Raw genomic sequence first — 21,229 nt, forward strand, 5'->3', positions numbered from 1 at the left:
CAAGTATAGGATTTAAAATATCAGTAGTATTTTAAATCCTATTTCATACAAAATATAGAACCATTAAAACATCTTGACACAATTTACTCTTTTGATATTTATGTTAAAAACTTTTGAATTAAGAAGTTACATATGCTAATTTAACAAAATATGAGTAACAAAGCACAGTTAAATGATTTAAGGCTAATATTTTATGATAATAATTAAACTTTTACTTAACCATTAAAAATTAAAATCCATTTATCAGCAACATCTGCACACCAAGCAAAAAGGTAAGAACAGCCAATTTTTAGTGACTTTTATTTAACCATGAATTAAAATGCAAGCATGTAGATTATAAAATTACTGCATATTAACAAAGCAATTAAATAAAAATAACATTTCTTTAGAATTACATTACTAACTTAAACAAAACTTTTGCTCTCATGACATAAAACAATTTGGTATTTAGAAATGTTTAGTTTGAAAGGAATACGATGTTTATCTCAAAGTTTATCCCTAAAATCATAATAAGGCAACTGTGTAAAAATGTGAACTTTACTCCAACAATATTTCCCTCCCCCCCATATTTAACTAGAAGGGCTACTGTTTAAAGTACATAGCCTCTGAGGTATAGGCTTCCCTAGAGTTATTTATTATAAAATAACTAAAAATATATGAGTGAGCCAATGAGAATCAGTGGTATAATTCAAATTTATACTATTTTTAGTATTTTATCACATAAAAATCAAGAAATATGATGATACAGTAAAATCTCGTTAATACAAACTTGGTTTATACAAAGTACTCATTTATACGAAGCACTTACCATTCTCCTGCGAAAGGATAGGCTTTTCTATGTAAATATATTCGTTTATTACAAAATTCGGTTAATATGTATTACAAAGTTCTTTTTCACCCCGTGAGTAATAAACATTGTCATTTTGTATGTATAATAACAGAGCGATCCAATTATTGCCCCCGGCCACCTGGCTTCCTACTTCCCGAAGGATGGCACTGGCTTGTTAGAAATTAGTTTTGTGTAAACAAAAGCAGTTTATGGTAGCTACATTGTCAAGTGCACTCTGAAAAACATCTTTCTGAATTATGAATTGTTAAATTAACAAAAGAATAAAAAGTTTTTCTAAGTTGTTTACATGCATTCCCTTGCTCTCCACGGGAATAAGGTCAGTTACAATTGTTACCTCAGTTCAAAGAGTCTTTTGCTATCATATACAGTAATGTATTTTTTGTGCCATTTTATCTGAGCTGACGTCTTTTTCGGAACTTGTGTCTTTAAATTAATTTAAAATTTGTTTATATTAAATCTTATCTAGCACAGTTATGGCAAAAAAAACGTAGATGGACAGAAGCCTGGAAATTAAACTAAAAATTATACAAGAGGCTGATAGGATAGAAAGAAGCAAAATGGGGACACTGCAAAGGAATACAACATCCCTTTACCTACTTTATCTACAACGCTGAAAAATCGAAAAAGACTTCAATTGCGAGACACTGCAGCAGCAATGAAAAACAGGAAACAAATTCATGGTGCAAAACACGAGGAGCTTGAAACAAAACTTTTTGAGTGGTACCAACAAATGCGTGCATCTAATTTGCCAATATCAGATCCGATTTTGCAAGAAAAGGCAAATTATTTAGCTCACCAACATGGGATTAGCGACTTCAAATGCAGCAATGGTGGCTCCAAAGATTTAAAGACAGGAATAACTTGGTTTCGCAAAATGTTTGCAGTGAGTCTGGATTAGTTGGCAAAGAAAAGGCTACAGACTGGTTGTGTTCTGTAAGGTCCATCCTTGAAAAATATTTTTAATCTTGACGAGACAGGTTTATTTTATAATTTGTTGCCAAACAAAACATTTGCTGTTCAAGGAGAGTCTTGTCATGGTGGAAAATTAAGTAAACAAAGACTCACTGTTCTGTTATTCTGCAATTCAGAGGGCAGCACAAAACTACGCCCACTTGTGATTGGTAAGTTTTCCAAGCCAAGATGTTTTAAAGCAGTTAACCAACTTCCCTGTGATTATGAGGCCAATAGAAGTGCTTGGCTTATGGTCAAAATTTTTCAGTCTTGGTTATCAAAATTGGACAGAAGAATGGCTTCAGAAAAAAGGAACATTTTGATGATTTTAGACTGTTGTACAGCACATTCTGCTGAGACACTTAAGTTGACAAATATACGGCTGTTGTTTTTACCCCCGATATGGCGCCTCCGTAGCCAGGTGGGAAGGAGCAGCAGTGCGTAGCACACGCTTCTTGATTAGACCGGGGTTCGAGCCCGTCACCACCAAATACGGAGGATGTGGAAAAGGTCAGGAAATGACCACCGCATATCCCGGAGCAATATGGCCTTAGTTGCTAATGCTCCTAAAAACCAAATAATAACAACATAACAACAACCCCCAATACCACAGTTTAATGCAACCACTGGATCAAGGCATTATTTATAATCTCAAGAGAGCATATATATAGCCCGTCTGATAAGGTACTTGATCCGCAACATAGAAGGAGGGAACAATTTGCAGCCAAATTGGAATGTCTTGGATGCTATCTGTAATCTTGTTATTGCTTGGGACAGTATTGCATCAAGTGTAATAATCAACTGCTTTAGAAAGAGGCCTTGGAGAGAACATTATCGAAAAACATGGTCCAACAGACGAATGTGATAGCATCATTGAGGAATGGAGGAATTTGAAGGAGCATATGGATTTTTTTGGCGAATTTGAACAGTTTGTGAAGATGAATGATGAAGTTGCTACCACTGCAACGCTAACACCAGAAGTGCTGAGCACCATACAAAACGATGATGTTTTGTTACCAGCGACAGCAAAAGTGTAGAAGCAAACACACTGCCATCTAAAAAAAAGATGCCCAAAATGCATTGAACTGTAGAGAATGCGTTGGCCTGTAGTAACGTTGATAAAGAAAACTATTGCATTTGATAATGTCTGTGCGGTAGTTAAAAATGCATATAGGACAAAAACTGTGCAAACAACATTGGATTCTTTCTTTAAATTAGATTAATTTATTAAAAAGTTAAATGGTTTGTATGTCTCCTTTTATATTAAGATCGTAATTCTTTTTACTGTGATACTAAAATATTGTATATATCAAAATATATACTGTACAATATTTTCATTTCCGTTAGTATTGCTTTTCTCTTAGTTTATCTTACAAATAAAATAAAATCTTTAAAAAATATGTATGTTAGACAAGGCTTTTGTTTTTATTTTATCTTATTTTTATTATTTTATTTTATTAATTTATTTTTGATATTATTATTATTATTTATTATTATTCTTAGATATACAATATGAACAAAAAAAAAAAAAAAAAAAAAAAAAAAAAAAAAAAAGGGTAAAATTTTGACACTTTTGGGCGACCTCATTACTACAAACCTCGTAATTACAAAACGTGAAAATTTAGGTCCCTTGAACTTTGTATTAATGAGATTCCACTATACTTCTTAGTTACTGTTATTGTTATAGTAAAAGAGTTAAAATATTATTAGATGATTACTAAAATTAAAAAAATGTGTGTTCTGAATGGCAAAAATGACTTATGCTACTAACATATTTAAGAAAAATAAAAATAAATAAAGTAAATATAACATTTTATCTTAATTTTCAAATGAAATTATTATTATTAGTAGTAGTGGCAAATGATGCAAGGAAGCAAGCCTATACATCAGCCAAAAAAAAAAAAAAAAAAAACCACTACCCACCTCATTTGTCCATTCCCTCTAATAATATGCCCAATTCTATATTAAATTTATTCAAAATACTCTCTGGTGGATATTTTGAATAAATTGGTGGGGATACCCGGAATTTATAATTTTGCCACTAATTTTTATCCAGTTCAGCTCCCCCAGTGATGCTCTTTTCTAAAGTTGTAGAAAACTCTTCTGACTGCATTCTACAAATAAACTTCCTTGTGATGAGCCAATGCCACGTTCTTTATTTTAATACTTTTTCTTCACAGATGCCCACAACAGTAAAATTACTGAAATAATATGACTATTACCAACCTTGTGGTTATCCATAAAAATTCCTTAGTAATAATTTAAATAAAATGTAAAGTGATTTACTAAACTTTAAAAGTTTTAAAATTTTCTCTGTAAAATAATTACAATAATGCATAAAATAATTTCCTCAATAATCAGAACTACTGTTTTCACAATATAAATGTAACCTATTACTGATTTACACCACTCTTTCTGAATATTCTAATTCTAATTTTAATTTTCATTCAGTATGACAATGATGTTTTTCTCCCTGTGGGCACTCATGGAACTAGTAACTTGTATGTATGTGGGTGCAACTTATTTTTTTTTTTTAAATTGATGACTTGCACTACTCTGATTCTCACCAGCTCATACATACAGTAAACTTCCATTATAACGCTCCTGCTTATAACTCTATCCCACTTTTAACACTCTTTTCTTCTGGTCCCACTGATCAATGGGTCCAGATGAAAAGAGCTGCAGACTTAAAAAATGCATTTTAATTGCATGCATTAAAAAATGCATGCAGCTAAAAGTAATAAAATGCAATGTTGATTTTATTGGAACTGATAACAGACAGAATATCAAAAAAGCATTTAATTAATGATTTGATCTGATTTTTTTGTGGCACAAAAATTTTAATTAATGATAAATTATTTTCTGACAAAAAGTGAAATTATAAAATTATGAATTTATAATCTGAAATTATAAAAATGCTGAAAATCACAATTATTTTGACATTATATTATATTTATGTCAAAATATAATATTATATTATGTCATAGTATAATATTACTGAAAAGATAATTTCAAAAACATTAGGCTCTAATAACAATATGCTCATCTAAGTTTGTTAATCATAATACTGTAACAATGTTAATACATGTCTGAACATTTTGTTTTGTGGTAAATATAGTTAGGGAAGGATGTTACATGGTTGTTTTCCATGAAAATTAATTACTATAATTAATAACCACTCTTATACAACGTGAAATTAATAATATAGTTTATTAAGCTTATAGCCCAAACCACAATACATTTTAAGGTGACATTTCAGGCATCTTACTGATACCCATCATCAGACCATGCTATTAGGGGTAGAAAATAGAAAGGGTTACAATTTAGGAACATTTTTAATTAATTATAATCCAAAAAACTTGTGTGTATACCCTGTATGCACGAAAGGTGTTTTATGTGAAAATATCCTTGGCTTGGAAGAGGTTAGCAAAATCCAAGCCAATAGTCTAATTAGGAAGTATGATTTTATCCATTTGTTGAATAGTATGATTGCAATAATACAAATATTTGTCATATGACTGCAGCAATACAAATATTTGTCAACAATTTCTTTTTTCGTCTTGCATTTTCTTTACATTCCATCATTAGGTGACGCTATAGATGTTTTCACATCAATAAATATTAATTGTGAATTTTAAGTCCAAAGGATTTTAGGTTAAATTTCTGTTTGGGATATACACTAGAAAACAAAAAAAAGCCTATGATAGATATAAGCTGGTCTGTAACCAAGTCACAAAGGAGGCTAGGCAGGCAAAGGCAGATTATGAGAAATCTTTGGCAAAGGATGCAAAGAAAAACAGCAAAGAGTTCTTTACTTATGTAAACTCTAGAAGGAAGGGGATGAATCAGATTGGTCCACTTGATATCGATGGTTCAACTCTTGATGATCCTGCTCAGGTAGCTAACAAACTAAATGAATATTTTGCATCGACATTTACACATGAGGAGTTATTCAGCGAGGGGAATGCCAGAGGTGTATTCAACTCTGGCAGTAAGCTAGATAATCTTGTAATAACAGAGTAAAGTGGAGGAGAAATTGTTGAAGATAAACACAAGAAAGGCACCTGGGGTGGATGGGATCTATCCAGTTATATTAAAGGAGGCACCAAAAGAAGTAAGAAAACCCTTAGCCATAATTATGAGAATTTCCTTGGACTCAGGGGAGGTACCCATAGACTGGAGATGTGCAAATGTGACCCCAATTCACAAAGCAGGATCAAAGGCTGACACAAGTAATTATAGACCTGTGAGTTTAACTTTTGTTCCAGGAAAATTAATGGAGACACTGGTTAAAGAAGCACTGCAGAATCATCTAGACAAGACTTCAGTTATAGCTCGGACACAGCATGGTTTTGTTAAGGGGAAGTCTTGCCTGACCAATTTGATTGGATACAATGATGCAGTCACAAAAGAATTGGATGCAGGGAATAACTTTGATATTGTATATTTTGGATCTTAGAAAGGCTTTTGATACTGTTGCACATGGAAAACTGCTGCACAAATTGGAGCAGAGTGGCATTGGAGGCAAATTGCTGCTATGCATAAAGGGGTGGTTGAGGGAGAGAAGACAGAGAGTGGTAATCAATGGACACTGCTCATCGTGGACTAATGTTATTAGTGGAGTCCCTCAGGGTTCAGTGTTAGGTCCATTATTGTTTTCTGTATTTATAAATAATATTGATGATGGTATGTCAAGCTTAATGTCCAAGTTTGCAGACGATACAAAGGTTGGCAGGGTTGTTAAGGACACTACTGACGCTATGCTGCTGCAACAGGATCGGGAAAGGTTGAGCAGATGGGCTGAGAGGTGGCAAATGAAGTTTAACACTGACAAATGTAAAATACTACATATGGGAAACAGCAACCCCAGAGCAACATATCAACTCTGTGGTACTACACTGACAGTGATAGAGAATGAAAAGGACCTGGGGGTAATTGTGCAGGCAGATATGAAGTTCTCTGAGCAGTGCAGACGAGCTGCAAGAGTAGCTCATGGTGTCTTGTGAATGATATACAGGAATTTTTCTAGCAGGGATAAGGAGGTGATTATTCCCTTGTATAAGGCAATGGTCAGGTCACACCTTGAGTACTGTTGGTTGGTTGGTTGTTGGGTTTTATTGGTGCATTAGCGACTAAGTCTATAATGCGCCTCTTGAGTACTGTATACAGGTCTGGAGGCCTCATTTCAAGAAGAGTGTAGAGCTGCTCGAATGAGTATAGAGAAGCAGAACAAGATTAGTGAATGGAACAAATGGTTGCTCTTACGAAGAAAGGGCTAAGTTTTGCAAATTACAGTGTCTGGAGACTAGGCACCAGCGAGGTGGTCTTATAGAGGTGTATAAAGCCTTGAGTGGTTTGAGCATGCTCAATGCTGATGGAATTATTCCTCTTGCTCAGAATAATCACCTGAGAGGGTATAAATTCAAATTGAGGAAAGACAGATGTAGGATAGATGTGCAGAAATTTGCCTTTAGCCAGTGGGTAGTTGGTTGGTGGAACAGACCTCCATCCCTTGTTGTGGAAGTTGATAGCCTAAATAAATTTAAGGCTCAGCTGGACAGGTATTTTGAACGAACGGAGGGGTGAAGTGGAAGTTTTTTTTTTTTTTTGGTTGATGCTGCATAATCTTGCTTTCTTGCATCATATGCCTCTACTAATGCTAATTAAGAATAAGTAAATACACTGTACATACATAAAAATAAATTCTTACCTGCTGTCAGACTCCTGCTTGTCGATGCTTTCAAAACCTGATGTGCATATTGGCAAGAAGTGCTGCCAACATTTAATTTATGTGAGGGATTAAATCTATTGACCAATAGTAAGATGCCAAGTTATTCAGGATAGTAAAACCTGGTCCATGGAAGTCTAAGTCATTAAAAGTTGGACAACAAAAAGAAATTTGGAATCCAATTACAAGTTTAATTACCACTCCTCTGGTTTAAGCATGCCATGTCTGGGCACACGATTCTGTTATTATTTCTCTGGTCTGAGAATGGTGGAGAAAAAATAAAATTTACATTCCATTTTGAGGCAAATGCAATATTATCGTATGTTAATATGTATATATATTTTTACTATTTTTAATAATTATTTTTTAAAATATTTATATCATGTACCACAATATGTTTTAAACCTGGATCCAGCAACCTTTCCTGTATGAAGTACTTTAAAAATAAAAACAAGGTCAAGAGATTGAGCCAATATTTTTACAAGTTTATTTCCATTTCAGTTGTGAAACTACTATACCACCAGGGCTGCCATTGTGTCTGTGGTGGAAGAATGGAATTGTTTTGTATGGTTGGGAAAGGGCATAGGGGCCTTTCGAGACTCTCTTAAGGGGACCTAGAATAGTTTTTCCTTTGCCTTATTTAAAAAAATTCACTATCTGAGGTAAACTTAAACTCTAAATCAGGCAAATAATAACAATTCTGACATTGGTCTCCTCAGAAAATTATATTTTCATTTTTATGTGCTACTATTAACCAAAATATGCTTTGTGAGCAATCATTTGCTGGCCTTTGTTTTAAACTGTGGCACAGTGATAAGGTCCTAAACTGGAAATCAGAAAATCTATACACATTAATAGTTATACCAAAAGTCCTTGTAGTAATTTTTTTGTTAATGAATAACATTTAACAAGTTAATTTTTTAGCTACAAAGTAATCTAAAAGATGTGCATTTTATGTGAAATTTTTCAGGTTTGCTTTGTGGCAACTCTAAAGTTACAAATGGTGTTTGTTAATATTTTGTAATTTTCCTGTAAATGAGACCCTTGAATTTTGAAGAAATTCTCATCTACACCCTTGCTTTCTACCTACTTGCTCATTTTAGTTAAATTTCAATAATCTTTCAGTTTTAGCAAAATATAGTTAATTTTAATTTGTCTCAGTTTTTTTTTTTTTTTAATTTAGATTCATGCGCATCTATCAAGTTAAAATAGAAAAGGGTTGTTCTTCTATTAAACAAAAACTTCAGTTTATCAATAAATATGAAAAGGGTGCTAAAGTGCTAAGTCTCTACTTGATTTAACAACAAGGAGATTATTATATTATTTGTTTTTTTAGGAGCATTAGCAACTAAGGCCATATTGCTCTGGAAATATGCGGTGGTCATTCCCTGACCTTTCCGCATCCTCCGTATTTAGTGGTGATGGGCTCGAACCCCGGTCTAATCAAGAAGCGTGTACTATGCACTGCTGCTCCTTCCCACCTGGCTACGGAGGCACCCAACAAGGAGATGCTGCTGCCCTTGCTGACAAGATGATTCTTTGAAATTTACATAGTACTTTTCACAGGGAAGCACTAAGCAATAAAGCTAACTTAAGTGAACTTCACTGTTTTCATTTTTCAATAGATAACATGTATGTATTAAATTATGTCAAATCTTCTCATCTTTAGTATATTTTTATAAAAATGAATATAGCATGTATGTAAATAAATTTATAAATTTTGTCACTTTAATGAGTTTTTCTTTCATTCTGCAGATTATCCGTGGTTTCAATTATTCAACTGCCACAAATAACTTAAATCCTACGGTATAAAAATTAATAATTCATATGAAATTTTCTTTATCTGAATATGTATCTGATACATAAAAAGAGGACATATAGGATATTAATATTAGTAGTGGTAAATGATGCAAGAAAGCAAGCTTATACAACATCAGCCAAAAAAACATGATAATAATAAAAAATTATTTTCTTTTTATTGAGAGAATATCAGAGCACCAGGACTACTGCTGTGATGTCACAGACTGCTTGCAAGGCTAGGTGCTTACTAAGTGCTTATCTAAGTGCTTAAACCACACATAGATATATCTTTATAATAACATGAAATGTTATTATAAAGATAGATCCTGATCCTATCACAAAGTGTGCAACATTGTGACAAAAAGCTCAACATAGTGATTTTATATAATCTTTTACAATGCAAAGTAAAATATGCCCATTTTGTCTTTCATTTAAACAATCCTTTGTGTATGTGGGCACAAATGGGACTGCATGCACGCGCGCACACACACACACACACAACAATTTTTTTAAGAATATATATTTAATTTCACAACTTATGACACCTCACCAACAAAATTAGTATGCCGAGTAATTAACTCTGTCACAATTTTTTCTTCTATTTCCTTTCCACAGGAAATTTCTTCATCAGTGAGTGCTACAAGTTCTTGTTTTTCTTTTGTTACTAACACAACTTGTTGCTTCCTGTCATGAAGTGTGTTTGCTATGACCAGCTGAAACAAACAAACAAAAGAAGAAAAAGCTAAATGAGTCAAAGTGAAAAATTTTTTTTTGGATGATTCAAAACTAGGGTACAAATTTCAATGGACCTTCCTTACAAAAATACAAATAAAAAGGATAGATACATTTTCGGATTTAAAGCACAGCCCACATAATATGTTAATAGTTCAGATTACTGTATATGGACTGAACTTACATAATAAACAAAAGCCCATTCTATTACTCAAAGCACTTGGATAAATCACTGCTATTTTTCATGAAAATAATGTGCCAATTTTTGACAATGTTTCTAAAGCAAAAATGTTAGCCACAATCCCTGCTAGAAATGTCAATTTTGTGAAATACTTTGTTTAAACTATATATTGAAATATTTTGTTTAAACTATATATTGAAATATTTTGTTTAAATTACATAATTAAATATTTTGTTTAAACTATATATTGAAATACTTTAAGATACATATTTATGGTCTGACTGAAACCATCCCGTGTATTGTAGTATTTTTACCCATCAGAAAACAATATAATAACTGTTCAGGTACTGAAATATTGAATCATTGTAAAAAGACAAAAGTAGAGAATGCTCACATAAACTGAGTATGCCAATAAAGATTGTGCAGCATATCACCACCTTGGGTCAGTTGTGATCCCGTGGTTAGTATGTGCAGTTACAAGTAAGGAGGTTTCACGCTCAACTCCATAACTGCCACAAAAAAATGTATAGTCCATTGTAAACTGCAGCACCAATAAATCCAGTTGTCCTTAATAATTCAATATTTATGCAATCACTGAATTTTTAAGCTCATCTGACCTTGGCCATCTAGACAATAAATGGAAATTTATTTATTTTTATTATTTATCAATTTCTGTAGTACTGGCATTTCAACTAGCATGCATTTATCACTATTCATACAACCTCAAGGAATAGATTGGAAGAAGTAACTGTAGTTGGCATTATTCAGCATCTATTGAAAGAGTTGATGTTTGCTGACTCTTTCATCATCATCATCACTCATAGTGTCTTATCAAAGTCTTGTTTGATGCACAGTGCAAGCATAAACTTTGCATCTGTACTATGAACAGCAGGTTTGAGCCGTATTTCAGCCAGAAGAGATAGGCATAAATGGCTGAAGTTGTGCAAATGGATATTAACACACTGGGTCGACAATGCATTGATGGAGGACTTTTACATGCCAAGGAGTGTATACATTAAATTAACTAGTTAAATTATATACTAATTAAATTAATGTGTTTTTTTTTCCAGAAAAAGAGAGAGAGCAAAACCAAACATCATAGCAGAAACACTTACATAAAACCATATCTAATGACCATATCCCAGCAATTAAAATTTTTACAGTTTTATATAATCTGATGATTAACATACAATTATTTCATGTCAGTGTTTTTGTAGTGCTGCATTCTCTCTCTCTCTTTGAAAAAATGTTAAATTAACTAGCATGTTGTGTTAAATTAGTACAGTGGATTCCAATTATTTGGGCCACCGGTTAATCAGGGCAGCCATTTATTTGGGGCAAATCTAAAAAAACAGAACTCAATTGAGAAAATAGCCAGGGTTTACTTCGCTTAATTGGGACAACATGCCGTTTAATCGGGGAGGAGACCGCAGCACTGGAGATTATCCCATGATTGTCTCTGACCATACCACGTGGTTCAGTTGGATTTCTGGAGGTCACAACCATAAAACAATAAAAACAATTAGCAGGCACCTCTATGAATCTTAGCATTAGCATTATTAGCATTAGTAGAGGCATATGATGCAAGAAAGCAAGCTTATTCAGCATCAGCGAAAAAAAAAAAAAAAAAAACAACCACTACTCCCATTTCACCCCTCCGTTCGTTCGAAATACCTGTCCAGCTGAGCCTTAAATTTGTTTAGGCTATCAACTTCAACAACAAGTGATGGAAGTCTATTCCACAAACCAACTGCCCGCTGGCTAAAGGCAAATTTCCGCACATCTATCCGACATCCGTCCTTCCTCAATTTGAATTTATGCCCTCTCAGGTGATTATTCTGAGCAAGAGGAAGAATCCCATCGGCATTGAGCATGCTCAAGCCATTCAAAGCCTTATACACCTCTATCAGATCACCTCGCCGATGCCTAGTCTCCAGACTCTGTAATTTGCAAAACTTTAGCCTTTCTTCGTAAGAGCAACCCTTTGTTCCATTCACTAATCTTGTTGCCCTTCTCTGTACTCGTTCCAACAGCTCTACATCCTTCTTGAAATGAGGCCTCCAGGCCTGTATACACTATTCAAGGTGTGGCCTGACCAATGCCTTATACAAGGGAATAATCACATCCGTATCCCTGCTAGAAAAATTCCTGTATATCATTGACAAGACACCATGAGCTACTCTTGCAGCTCGTCTGCACTGCTCAGAGAACTTCATATCTGCCTGCACAATTACCTCCAGGTCCTTTTCATTCTCTACCACTGTCAGCGTAGTACCACAGAGTTGATACGTTGATCTGGGGTTACTGTTTCCCATATGTAGTACTTTACTTTTGTCAATGTTAAACTTCATTTGCCACCTCTCAGCCCATCTGCTCAACCTTTCCAGATCCTGTTGCAGTAGCATAGCATCAGTAGTGTCCTTAACAACCCTGCCAACCTTTGTATCGTCTGCAAACTTGGACATTAAGCTTGATATACCATCATCAATATCATTTATAAATACAGAAAACAACAATGGACCCAACACTGAACCCTGAGGAACTCCACTAATAACATTAGTCCACGTTGAGCAGTGTCCATTGATTACCACTCTCTGTCTTCTGCCACTCAACCATCCCTTTATCCATAGCAGCAATTTGCCTCCAATGCCACACTGCTCCAATTTGTGCAGCAGTCTTCCATGCGCAACAGTATCAGAAGCCTTTCTAAGATCCAAATATATAATATTAAAGTTATTCCCTGCATCCAGTTCTTTTGTGACTACATCATAGTATCCAATCAAATTGGTCAGGCAAGACTATCCCTTAACAAAACCATGCTGTGTCCAAGCTATAACTGAAGTTTTGTCTAGATGATCCTGCAGTGCTTCTTTAAACAGTGCCTCCATTAATTTTCCTGGAACCGAAGTTAAACTAACAGGTCTGTAATTACTTGTGTCAGCCTTTGATCCTCCTTTGTGAATTGGGGTTACATTTGCACATCTCCAGTCTATGGGTACCTCCCCTGAGTCCAAAGAAGCTCTCATAATTATGGCTAGGGGTTTGCTTACTTCCTTTGCTACCTCCTTTAATATAACTGGATAGATCCCATCCACCCTGGGTGCCTTTTTTATGTTTATCCTCAACAATTTCTCCTCCACCTTCTTCTCAGTTATTAGAAAATCATCTAGCTCACTGCCAATGTTTACTTCACCTACGACATTCCCCTTCCTGAATAACTCCTCATGTGTGAATGTAGATGCAAAATACTCGTTTAGATTGTTAGCACGTGAGCAGGATCCTCAACTGTTGAACCATCAACATCCAGTGGACCAATCTGATTCATGCCTTTCCTTCTTGAGTTTAAATAGGTAAAGAACTCTTTTCTGTTTTTCTTTGCATCCTTTGCCAAGGATTTCTCATAATCTGCCTTTGCCTGCCTAATCTCCTTTGTGACTTGGTTACAGACCAACTTATATCTATCATAGGCTTCCATGTCACCGCATTAATTTGTATGTATTACATGCATTTTTCTTCTCTGCCATATGTCTCATTAGTTCATCTGACAACCATTTAGGCCTGAACCTTGAACAATATTTCTTGGTTGGTATGTAAAGCCTGGTAGCTTCCAAGATTAGTTCCTTGAATGCTTCCCATTTTGAATTTGCTGTTGGTAACATCATCAGTTGGTCCTGCTATATAGAATTTAAATACTGTCTCAGACCATCATAGTCGCCTTTACGAAAGCAAAAACCCTTCCCTTTACCTCTGATGGTAGTTACCTCCTTGAGTAAATCCCACTTCAGCACACTGTGATCACTGCCACCTAGTGGTTCCTTTATCTGCAGATTCTTAATCCATGAAGAATCACTACTGATAATCAGATCAAGAGTATTACTCCCTCTAGTTGCCTCCCAAACATGCTGGTGTAGAAAACAATCATCCAATAAATCCACAAAAGCCTTGCTATTGTGTGAGTGACCAACCCACAAATTCCAGTCAATATCTGGGAAATTAAAATCCCCCATTATAAGACTCTCTGATTTACTGGCCCATTCTATTTCCCTGTACAGTATCTTATTATACTCATCAGAGTCATTAGGCCTATAGCACACTCCTACTCTCAATTTTGATTTCCCTATGCTTATGTCACACCAAACTGACTCGACACTGCCCTGTCCATCGATGTCGACTGGCTTCACTTCCTTGGATTTTATGTGTTTCTTAATTAATAACATAACCCCTCCTCCCCTCCTGTCCTGTCTATCCTTTCTGTAGACGTTGTACTCCCCAAATTCCAGTTCTGCATTCCTTATATCTGTGTGACACCACGTCTCTGATATCCCAACAATATCTGCCTTTGATGTTTTGAGCAATACCTCAAATTCATCAAATTTATTTACTAAACTCCTAGCATTGGTGTACACGCAAGTATACATGCACCTGTTTCTATTCTTAGCTACCCTAACACAACCCATGTGTTTACTTTTACCGCAATGACTTCCAGCAGTCTCTGAAATATCCTGCATCTTGTTTTTCAGGCTTCTGCTCATTCCAATAGAAGCAGTGCAAGAATCTCTTTCACCTCTGCCAGTGGCTACTGTTAATCCATTAGTCTTTGTCTCCCCCCAAGCTAGCAGTTTTCCGACCCACCTAACACTGCCTCGATAGCATCAGCAAATATTCTTGCACCCTTTCTATTTAAGTGTATCCCATCCCTGTAGAAGCAATCTCTCCTGTTAACAAGTACAGTCCAGGCTGAAAAAAATTCTACCCCTTGAGCCTTGCACAGTCTTTCCAGGGCCGAATTGATCGACAAGGCTCTCATCATATACTCCCTCCTATCGTGTCTGGGCAGAATTGCAGACACTTTCAAATTCAACCCTACTTCACGGCTTTTTTTCAACAGTGACCTGTACTTGTTAAGTAATTCCGCTGGTCACCTACTCTTAATATCATTAGTGCCAACGTGTACAACTATATCACCTTTTGTGCTCTTAAAAGATGATATCCGCTCTACAACGTCATCAACCTTTGCCCCTGGCAGACATACCCTGGTCCTGTTCCACCTCCACCTATCCTTTTTACAAAGCATGTTCCCTGCTTCCCTGACAATAGATTCATGGAATTATTTATTGGGCTTTTCTGTTAATGCAATCTATCATAAACGGGTAGTAAACTCGATCTTATTGAATTTGCGATAATACCGACAGCTGGAATTCTGTGGGTTATTATGGTGAAATGCGTTTACACGTCCGTGAAATCTTCAATCATATAAATTAATTTTCAGAATCTTCTCTTCATTCCTATTTTTAAAGCTTCGTAACTGGTTACTCCATTCTCACTTGCGTGTATCGTGTTACTTGCAATTTGTGTGTGCCATGTTCTTGTTATTGATTACTTATCTTTTTACTGTTTTAAATTTTAACCCCCACCCACAAATGTCAGTGAACAGAAATGTCAACTAATTAATATGTACATATTACAGTACGTATTAATTATTCTGATTATCGCGTATATTCTTCGATTTTCACGTATCATTTAATTTTTTAATTTGTAAGGTAATAAAGGGTAAATTTGTGCTTAATATAGTATATCTTCACTTTTATAGCCTATGGATAATATTCTTCCTATTTTCACTAATTAGAATCACTGTTTAATAGAATTAAAATTCAATTCACAAGCGTGATCACAATGACTGGTGCTTACTACACGTATAGTGAACAGTACTTTACTATGGTGAGTCCATCGGAACGTGATTTGATTGTACATAGTGGACATAGTGTTTTTGTCAAGCGTTTCCTGTGGTTCCCCACAAATCCGCATTGAGTACTCTGTGATGTATGCACAACATTGCAAGGCCAGTTAGCACAGTGAACCAATTGTAAGGTGGGGGTTCATTGTATTTTTAACTATTTATGTGAAACTTTGGATAATTGGGGCAGCCGCTTAATTGGGCCAAAATGCACTAGTCCTGATGTGTCCCAAATAACCGGAATCGACTGTATTAATATTATGACCAAGAGAATTAGTGTAAGTTCAAAATGGTCAATATCATGTTTTAATTTATAGGATATATGAACTTTTCCCCCTTCTAATCATCTTTAATTTCACATGATGGGAAAATAAAGAATAGACCTAAATCAGCTCTCATTTCTTTTATTTTGTTTAAAAAACAAAGTATGTTTTAGTTAGTTTAGGTGATCTATTACATAATACTTTTTTCTATTGGCAACGTTTAGGTACATATTTTATGAAGATGGCAATGTACTGTAGCAACATAACATGAAATTTTTAGGGATGGGGATACCAGACCAATTCTAATTGGGAATTTAAAAGATTTTATGATAACCAAGAGGAAGGTGAAAGAGAAAGGTTCAAGCTAAAAATAAGTAAGGCATTGGAGCTGATGAATTCTATCCAATTATATTAAAAGGGGTAGCAAAAGAAATAAGCAAACCTTTATTTATATATTTTTTATGAAAACCCCAGGCATGAAAGGGTATTGGAACCTCTGATAATTAGTACTGTGCATAGGTTGAAGATTGAGAAGATGAAAGAAGGTACTTGACACTGGATTTAAAATTTCTGTAGATTGTAATTTCCAGGAAATATGTATGAAGGGAAGTTGGTCTAGAAAACAAAAGTTGAAGGAATAAATGTGAATGAAAAAAAGTTGGTTTTGTGAGTTTGAAGTTGGACAGTAAAAGGATGCTGACTGGTTGCAGCATGTGTTTGGACTGGTTTGAAAGAGAGAGAGAGAGGTAATTATAGAAGCCAGTTCAGAAAAACAGTGCCCATGGAAGTATCTATTGAAAAGGCATGCATCAGAAACAATGTCCATGAGACAGAGAGTGGAGAGACGTTGTTAGAGATGAGTAATTAATTAATCTAACTGCCCTCTTCTGAATGGAATCTGGAAGCCTGGGAGAGGTCTTGGGGGCACTGCCCCAGATGTGGGAACAATATTCCATGACAGGGCAGATTTGCAATTTGTACAGAGTGAACAGCTGTTTGGAAGAAAAGTAACACCAAGAGCAAAAGAGAAAATTTAGATGCAGAGGAAGCAATATTTGTGATGGGCTTATGCCAAGAAAGATTATAATTCAGGGTAATTCCCGATACAGATGTAGTAATAGTATTTGCCAAATAGTGCAAGGAAGCCAGGGTTTTGCTGCACTGGCAAAAAAAAAAAAAAAAAAAACCGACTAAGTAGATAAGAAAACACAAATTATATGTTTCCCTTCTTACACAGGTAAATATCCAGTAGCCCTTTGAATTTATTCAAACTGTTAGCCTCAACTACCTGTGAGGGCAACTTGTTCCAGCTATCAATGGCTTGCCGGCTAAAAAAAATGTGACCTTGTCTAGAAATCTGAGTGTTATTAAAGATAAGCATGGGAGCAAAATAATCCTTTTTGCAAGATATAAAACAGGACTGAGTTTTAGAAGGATTGAAATTAACTAAGTTATCTTTGCCCCACTGGAGAATTATACGAAGATCGGCATTTAAAGAATTGGTAGTGGATAACTGAAAAGTTGGAGCTGTCTGTGCAGGTTAAGGTTTATCAAACTGGAAGGTGGAATGCAATGTGCTTTCATCAGCAGTACAGTAGATAGGATTTTCAGTTGATGTAAGAAAGTCATTAATATATAAGAGGAAAAGAGTGGAAGAAAGAGGACTGAATCTTGGAGAATGCCCGCATTAGTGAAGAAGTTAGAAGACAGCCATCTACCATCCCCTATAGTGAGCAGTCAGAGAGAAAACTGGATACCCAATTACAAAAAACAGTTGGCAAACCATAAGATGGAAGCTTATTTAGAATACCTTTATGCCAAACACAATCAAAAGCCTTTGAAATGTCAAGAGCAACTGCTTGAGTTTCACCAAATGTTTCCATTGAATTTATCCATTAATTAGCAACATAAGCCAGTATATCGACAGTAGATCGACACTGATGAAATCCATACCAGTGATCATTGATCAGATGGAATATTTCTAAGTAGTTTAAGAGTTGGCAATAAAGAGCAGAAGAAAATGTAATCAGATGATAATTGGATGGGAGGGATTTATCACTCATTTTAGGAACTGGTTGGATATAAGCAAAATTTCCAAGCAGAAGAGAAAACATCGGTAGAATAAGAAAGTGTAAAAAGGTGACACAGAATAGGAATAAGCTCAGGAGCACAAGTTTTGAAATCAAGTGAAGAAATACCATCAGGACCTGGCACTTTTTTGGCATCAAGGCTGTTCAAAATTCTTCTGATATCTTTTTGACAGAAGACAACAGGAGGCATTGAATGGTAGGAGGAAGCTTACCAAGATCATCAATACATGAGTTCGAAGAAAAGTAGGATGCTAGCAGGTCAGCTTTATCTTTAGCTGAAGCTGCAATAGAAACATCTGGTTTTGAGAGAGGTAAAGAACAGAGATGGGAAAAAGTTGTGGCCAACATCTTAAGCAAGAGACCAGAATGCTTGACTATCATTTGGACAAGAAGAAAGTTTTCTACTCTTAAATGCCTGTTCAAAATTAATTTGGACTGATTAATAACTGCTTTACAATTGTTGCAAGCTTTGGTGTAAGCAGAAAATAAACGTGGAGATTTTAATGGAAGTTAATTGCGATATGCAACATTCTTATCTTGAACAGCATTAGCACATTTATTGTAAAACTAAAGTTTAGGTAAAGGACGAAAATTTAAGGTGGAATGTGGAATAAAGGATTTCATCCCTGCAAGAATAATTTCACTGATATGATCTGAGCAAACATTAGCATTAGCAGAGGCATATGATGCAAAAAAGCAAACTTCTTTGGCATCAGCCAAAAAAAAAACCTTCCTACTTCACCCATCCATTCACTCCAAATGCTTGTCTAGTTCTGCCTTGAATTTATTTAAGATGTCAACTTCTACAATGACAGATGGAAGTTTGTTTCAGCAATCAACCACCTGCTGGCTAAAGGCAAATTTCCACACATCTATTCTACAATTGTCTTTCCTCAATTTGAATTTATGTCCCCTCAAATGAGTAATCAGAGCAAGAGGAAGAATCCCATCAGCATTGAGCTTGCTCAAACCATTCAAGGCCTTATACATCTCAATTAGATCACCTCATAGGTGCCTAGTCTCCAGACACTGCAAGTTGCAGAACTTAAGTCTTTCATGGTAAGAGCAACCCTTTGTTCCACTCACCAATCTCATTGCTCTTCTCTGTACTTATTCCAGCAGCTCTACATCCTTCCTAAAATGAGGCCTCCAGACCTGTATGCAGTACTCAAGGTGTGGCCTGACTATTTCCTTATATAAGGGGACAATCACCTCCTTATCCCTGCTATCAAAATTTCTGTATATCATTGACAATTTACCATGAGCTACTCTTGCAGCCTGTCTGCACTGCTCTAAAAACTTCATCTCTGACTGCACAATTACCCCCAGATCCTTTTCATTCTCTACTACCCTGAGTGTAGTACCACACAGTTGGTATGTTACTGTGGGGTTACTGCTACCCATATGCAGTACTTTACATTTGTCAATGTTAAACTTCAGTTGCCACCTCTCAGCCCATCTGGTCAAATTTTCGAGATCCTGTTGTGGTAGTATACTATCATTACTGTCATTACCAACACTGCCAACCTTTGTATCGTCAGCAAACTTAGACATTAACCCTCATATACATTCATCAATATCATTGATAAATACAGAAAACAACACTGAGCTCAACACCGAACCCTGAGGGACTCCACTAATAACATTAGTCCATGAGGAGCAGCGTCCATTGATTACCCTTTGCCTTCTCCCACTCAACCATCTTTTTATCCATTGCAGCAACTTGTCCTTAATGCCATACTGCTCCAATTTGTACATAGTCTTCCACATGCAACAGTATCAAACGCTTTCCTAAAATCAAAGTACAGTAAGCCCTCGATTTAACGGACAAAAAATTTCTGTTCTAAAGGAAAAATTTGGAACCTTTTTTATTTTTATTTGCGAATAGAGCACACTAAAAGGTTGGATCAATGAGTCAGCATTATATTATCATGCATCTATATGTAATAAATATGTAATATTTGTCTATCGTTATGGCCTTGCGGGATAAAGAAGTAAAGTATAAACATGTTAACTTGAGTGTTGCACAAAAATTAGAACTGATTGAGAAGCTTGAAGGTGGAGTAACTGTTTCGTGTGTGTGTGTGTGCGAGATTTATAGAGTCAAAGAGTCAAAAAGCAAACAGTTTCAGACATTTGCAAAAATAAAAATAAAACTTAAGATGTTTGCATTAAAATACAGTGTAGATGGTTGTTCCAATACTTCTACAGTTGGCAGTAGAAAACATATGAAAGGGGGCCAAAGATAAAAATCTGGAGGAAGCAGTGTACAAGTGGTTTCTTCAGCAGTGCTCAAGTGGTGGTGTTGTTAGAGGTGTTGAGTTAAAGTCAGCTACTGAAAGGCTTGCTAAGCATATGGGCCTAAAATTTCAGGGGAGTGATGGATGGCTGTGGCATTTTCGAAAGCACCACAGCATTGTTAATAAAAGAACCTGTGGTGAATCTTTAGGTGCACATGAAGAACAAGTTGAGGCTTTCAGAAAATATCTAAATAACCTCATTAAAAATGAGGTCATTTAGATATTTATAAAGATGACGAGACGGCTTTTTTATTGTGCTGTTCCTGAAAATACCCAGGCTCACAAGCATGAAACAAGCACCCCTGGTCATAAGCTAAATAAGGAGCAAATTTCAGTTTTATTTTGTGCAAATGTTGATGGCTGAAGTTGTATGACATAGAATCCGAAATGGACTTTGAGGGAGTTGTTGTTATTTATGTTGTTATTTGGTTTTTAGGAGCATTAGCAACTAAGGCCATATTGCTCTGGGGATATGCAGTGGTCATTCCCTGACCTTTCTGCATTCTCAGTATTTGGTGGTCGCGGGCTCGAACCCCAGTCTAATCAATAAACATGTGCTATGCACTGCTGCTCCTGCCCACCTGGCTATGGAGGCACCTT

At 35.6% G+C, this 21,229-nt stretch overlaps 1 protein-coding gene across 1 annotated transcript in view; it reads right to left on the reverse strand.

Moving 5' to 3' along the window:
- The window catches only part of Ppcs (phosphopantothenoylcysteine synthetase), a 118,236-nt gene that overhangs the window by 12,538 nt on the left and 84,469 nt on the right, over positions 1-21,229 (reverse strand). Inside the window, exon 7 of the mRNA XM_090389375.1 lies at positions 9,880-10,042. Within this exon, the coding sequence (XP_090245501.1) occupies positions 9,880-10,042 (163 nt within the window). The remainder of the gene's footprint in view (positions 1-9,879; positions 10,043-21,229) is intronic.

The sequence above is a fragment of the Mastigoproctus giganteus genome, unplaced genomic scaffold (assembly GCF_048544385.1).
Source record: "Mastigoproctus giganteus isolate SK-2022 unplaced genomic scaffold, ASM4854438v1 scaffold_15, whole genome shotgun sequence".
Classification (NCBI taxonomy): Eukaryota; Metazoa; Arthropoda; class Arachnida; order Uropygi; family Thelyphonidae; genus Mastigoproctus; species Mastigoproctus giganteus.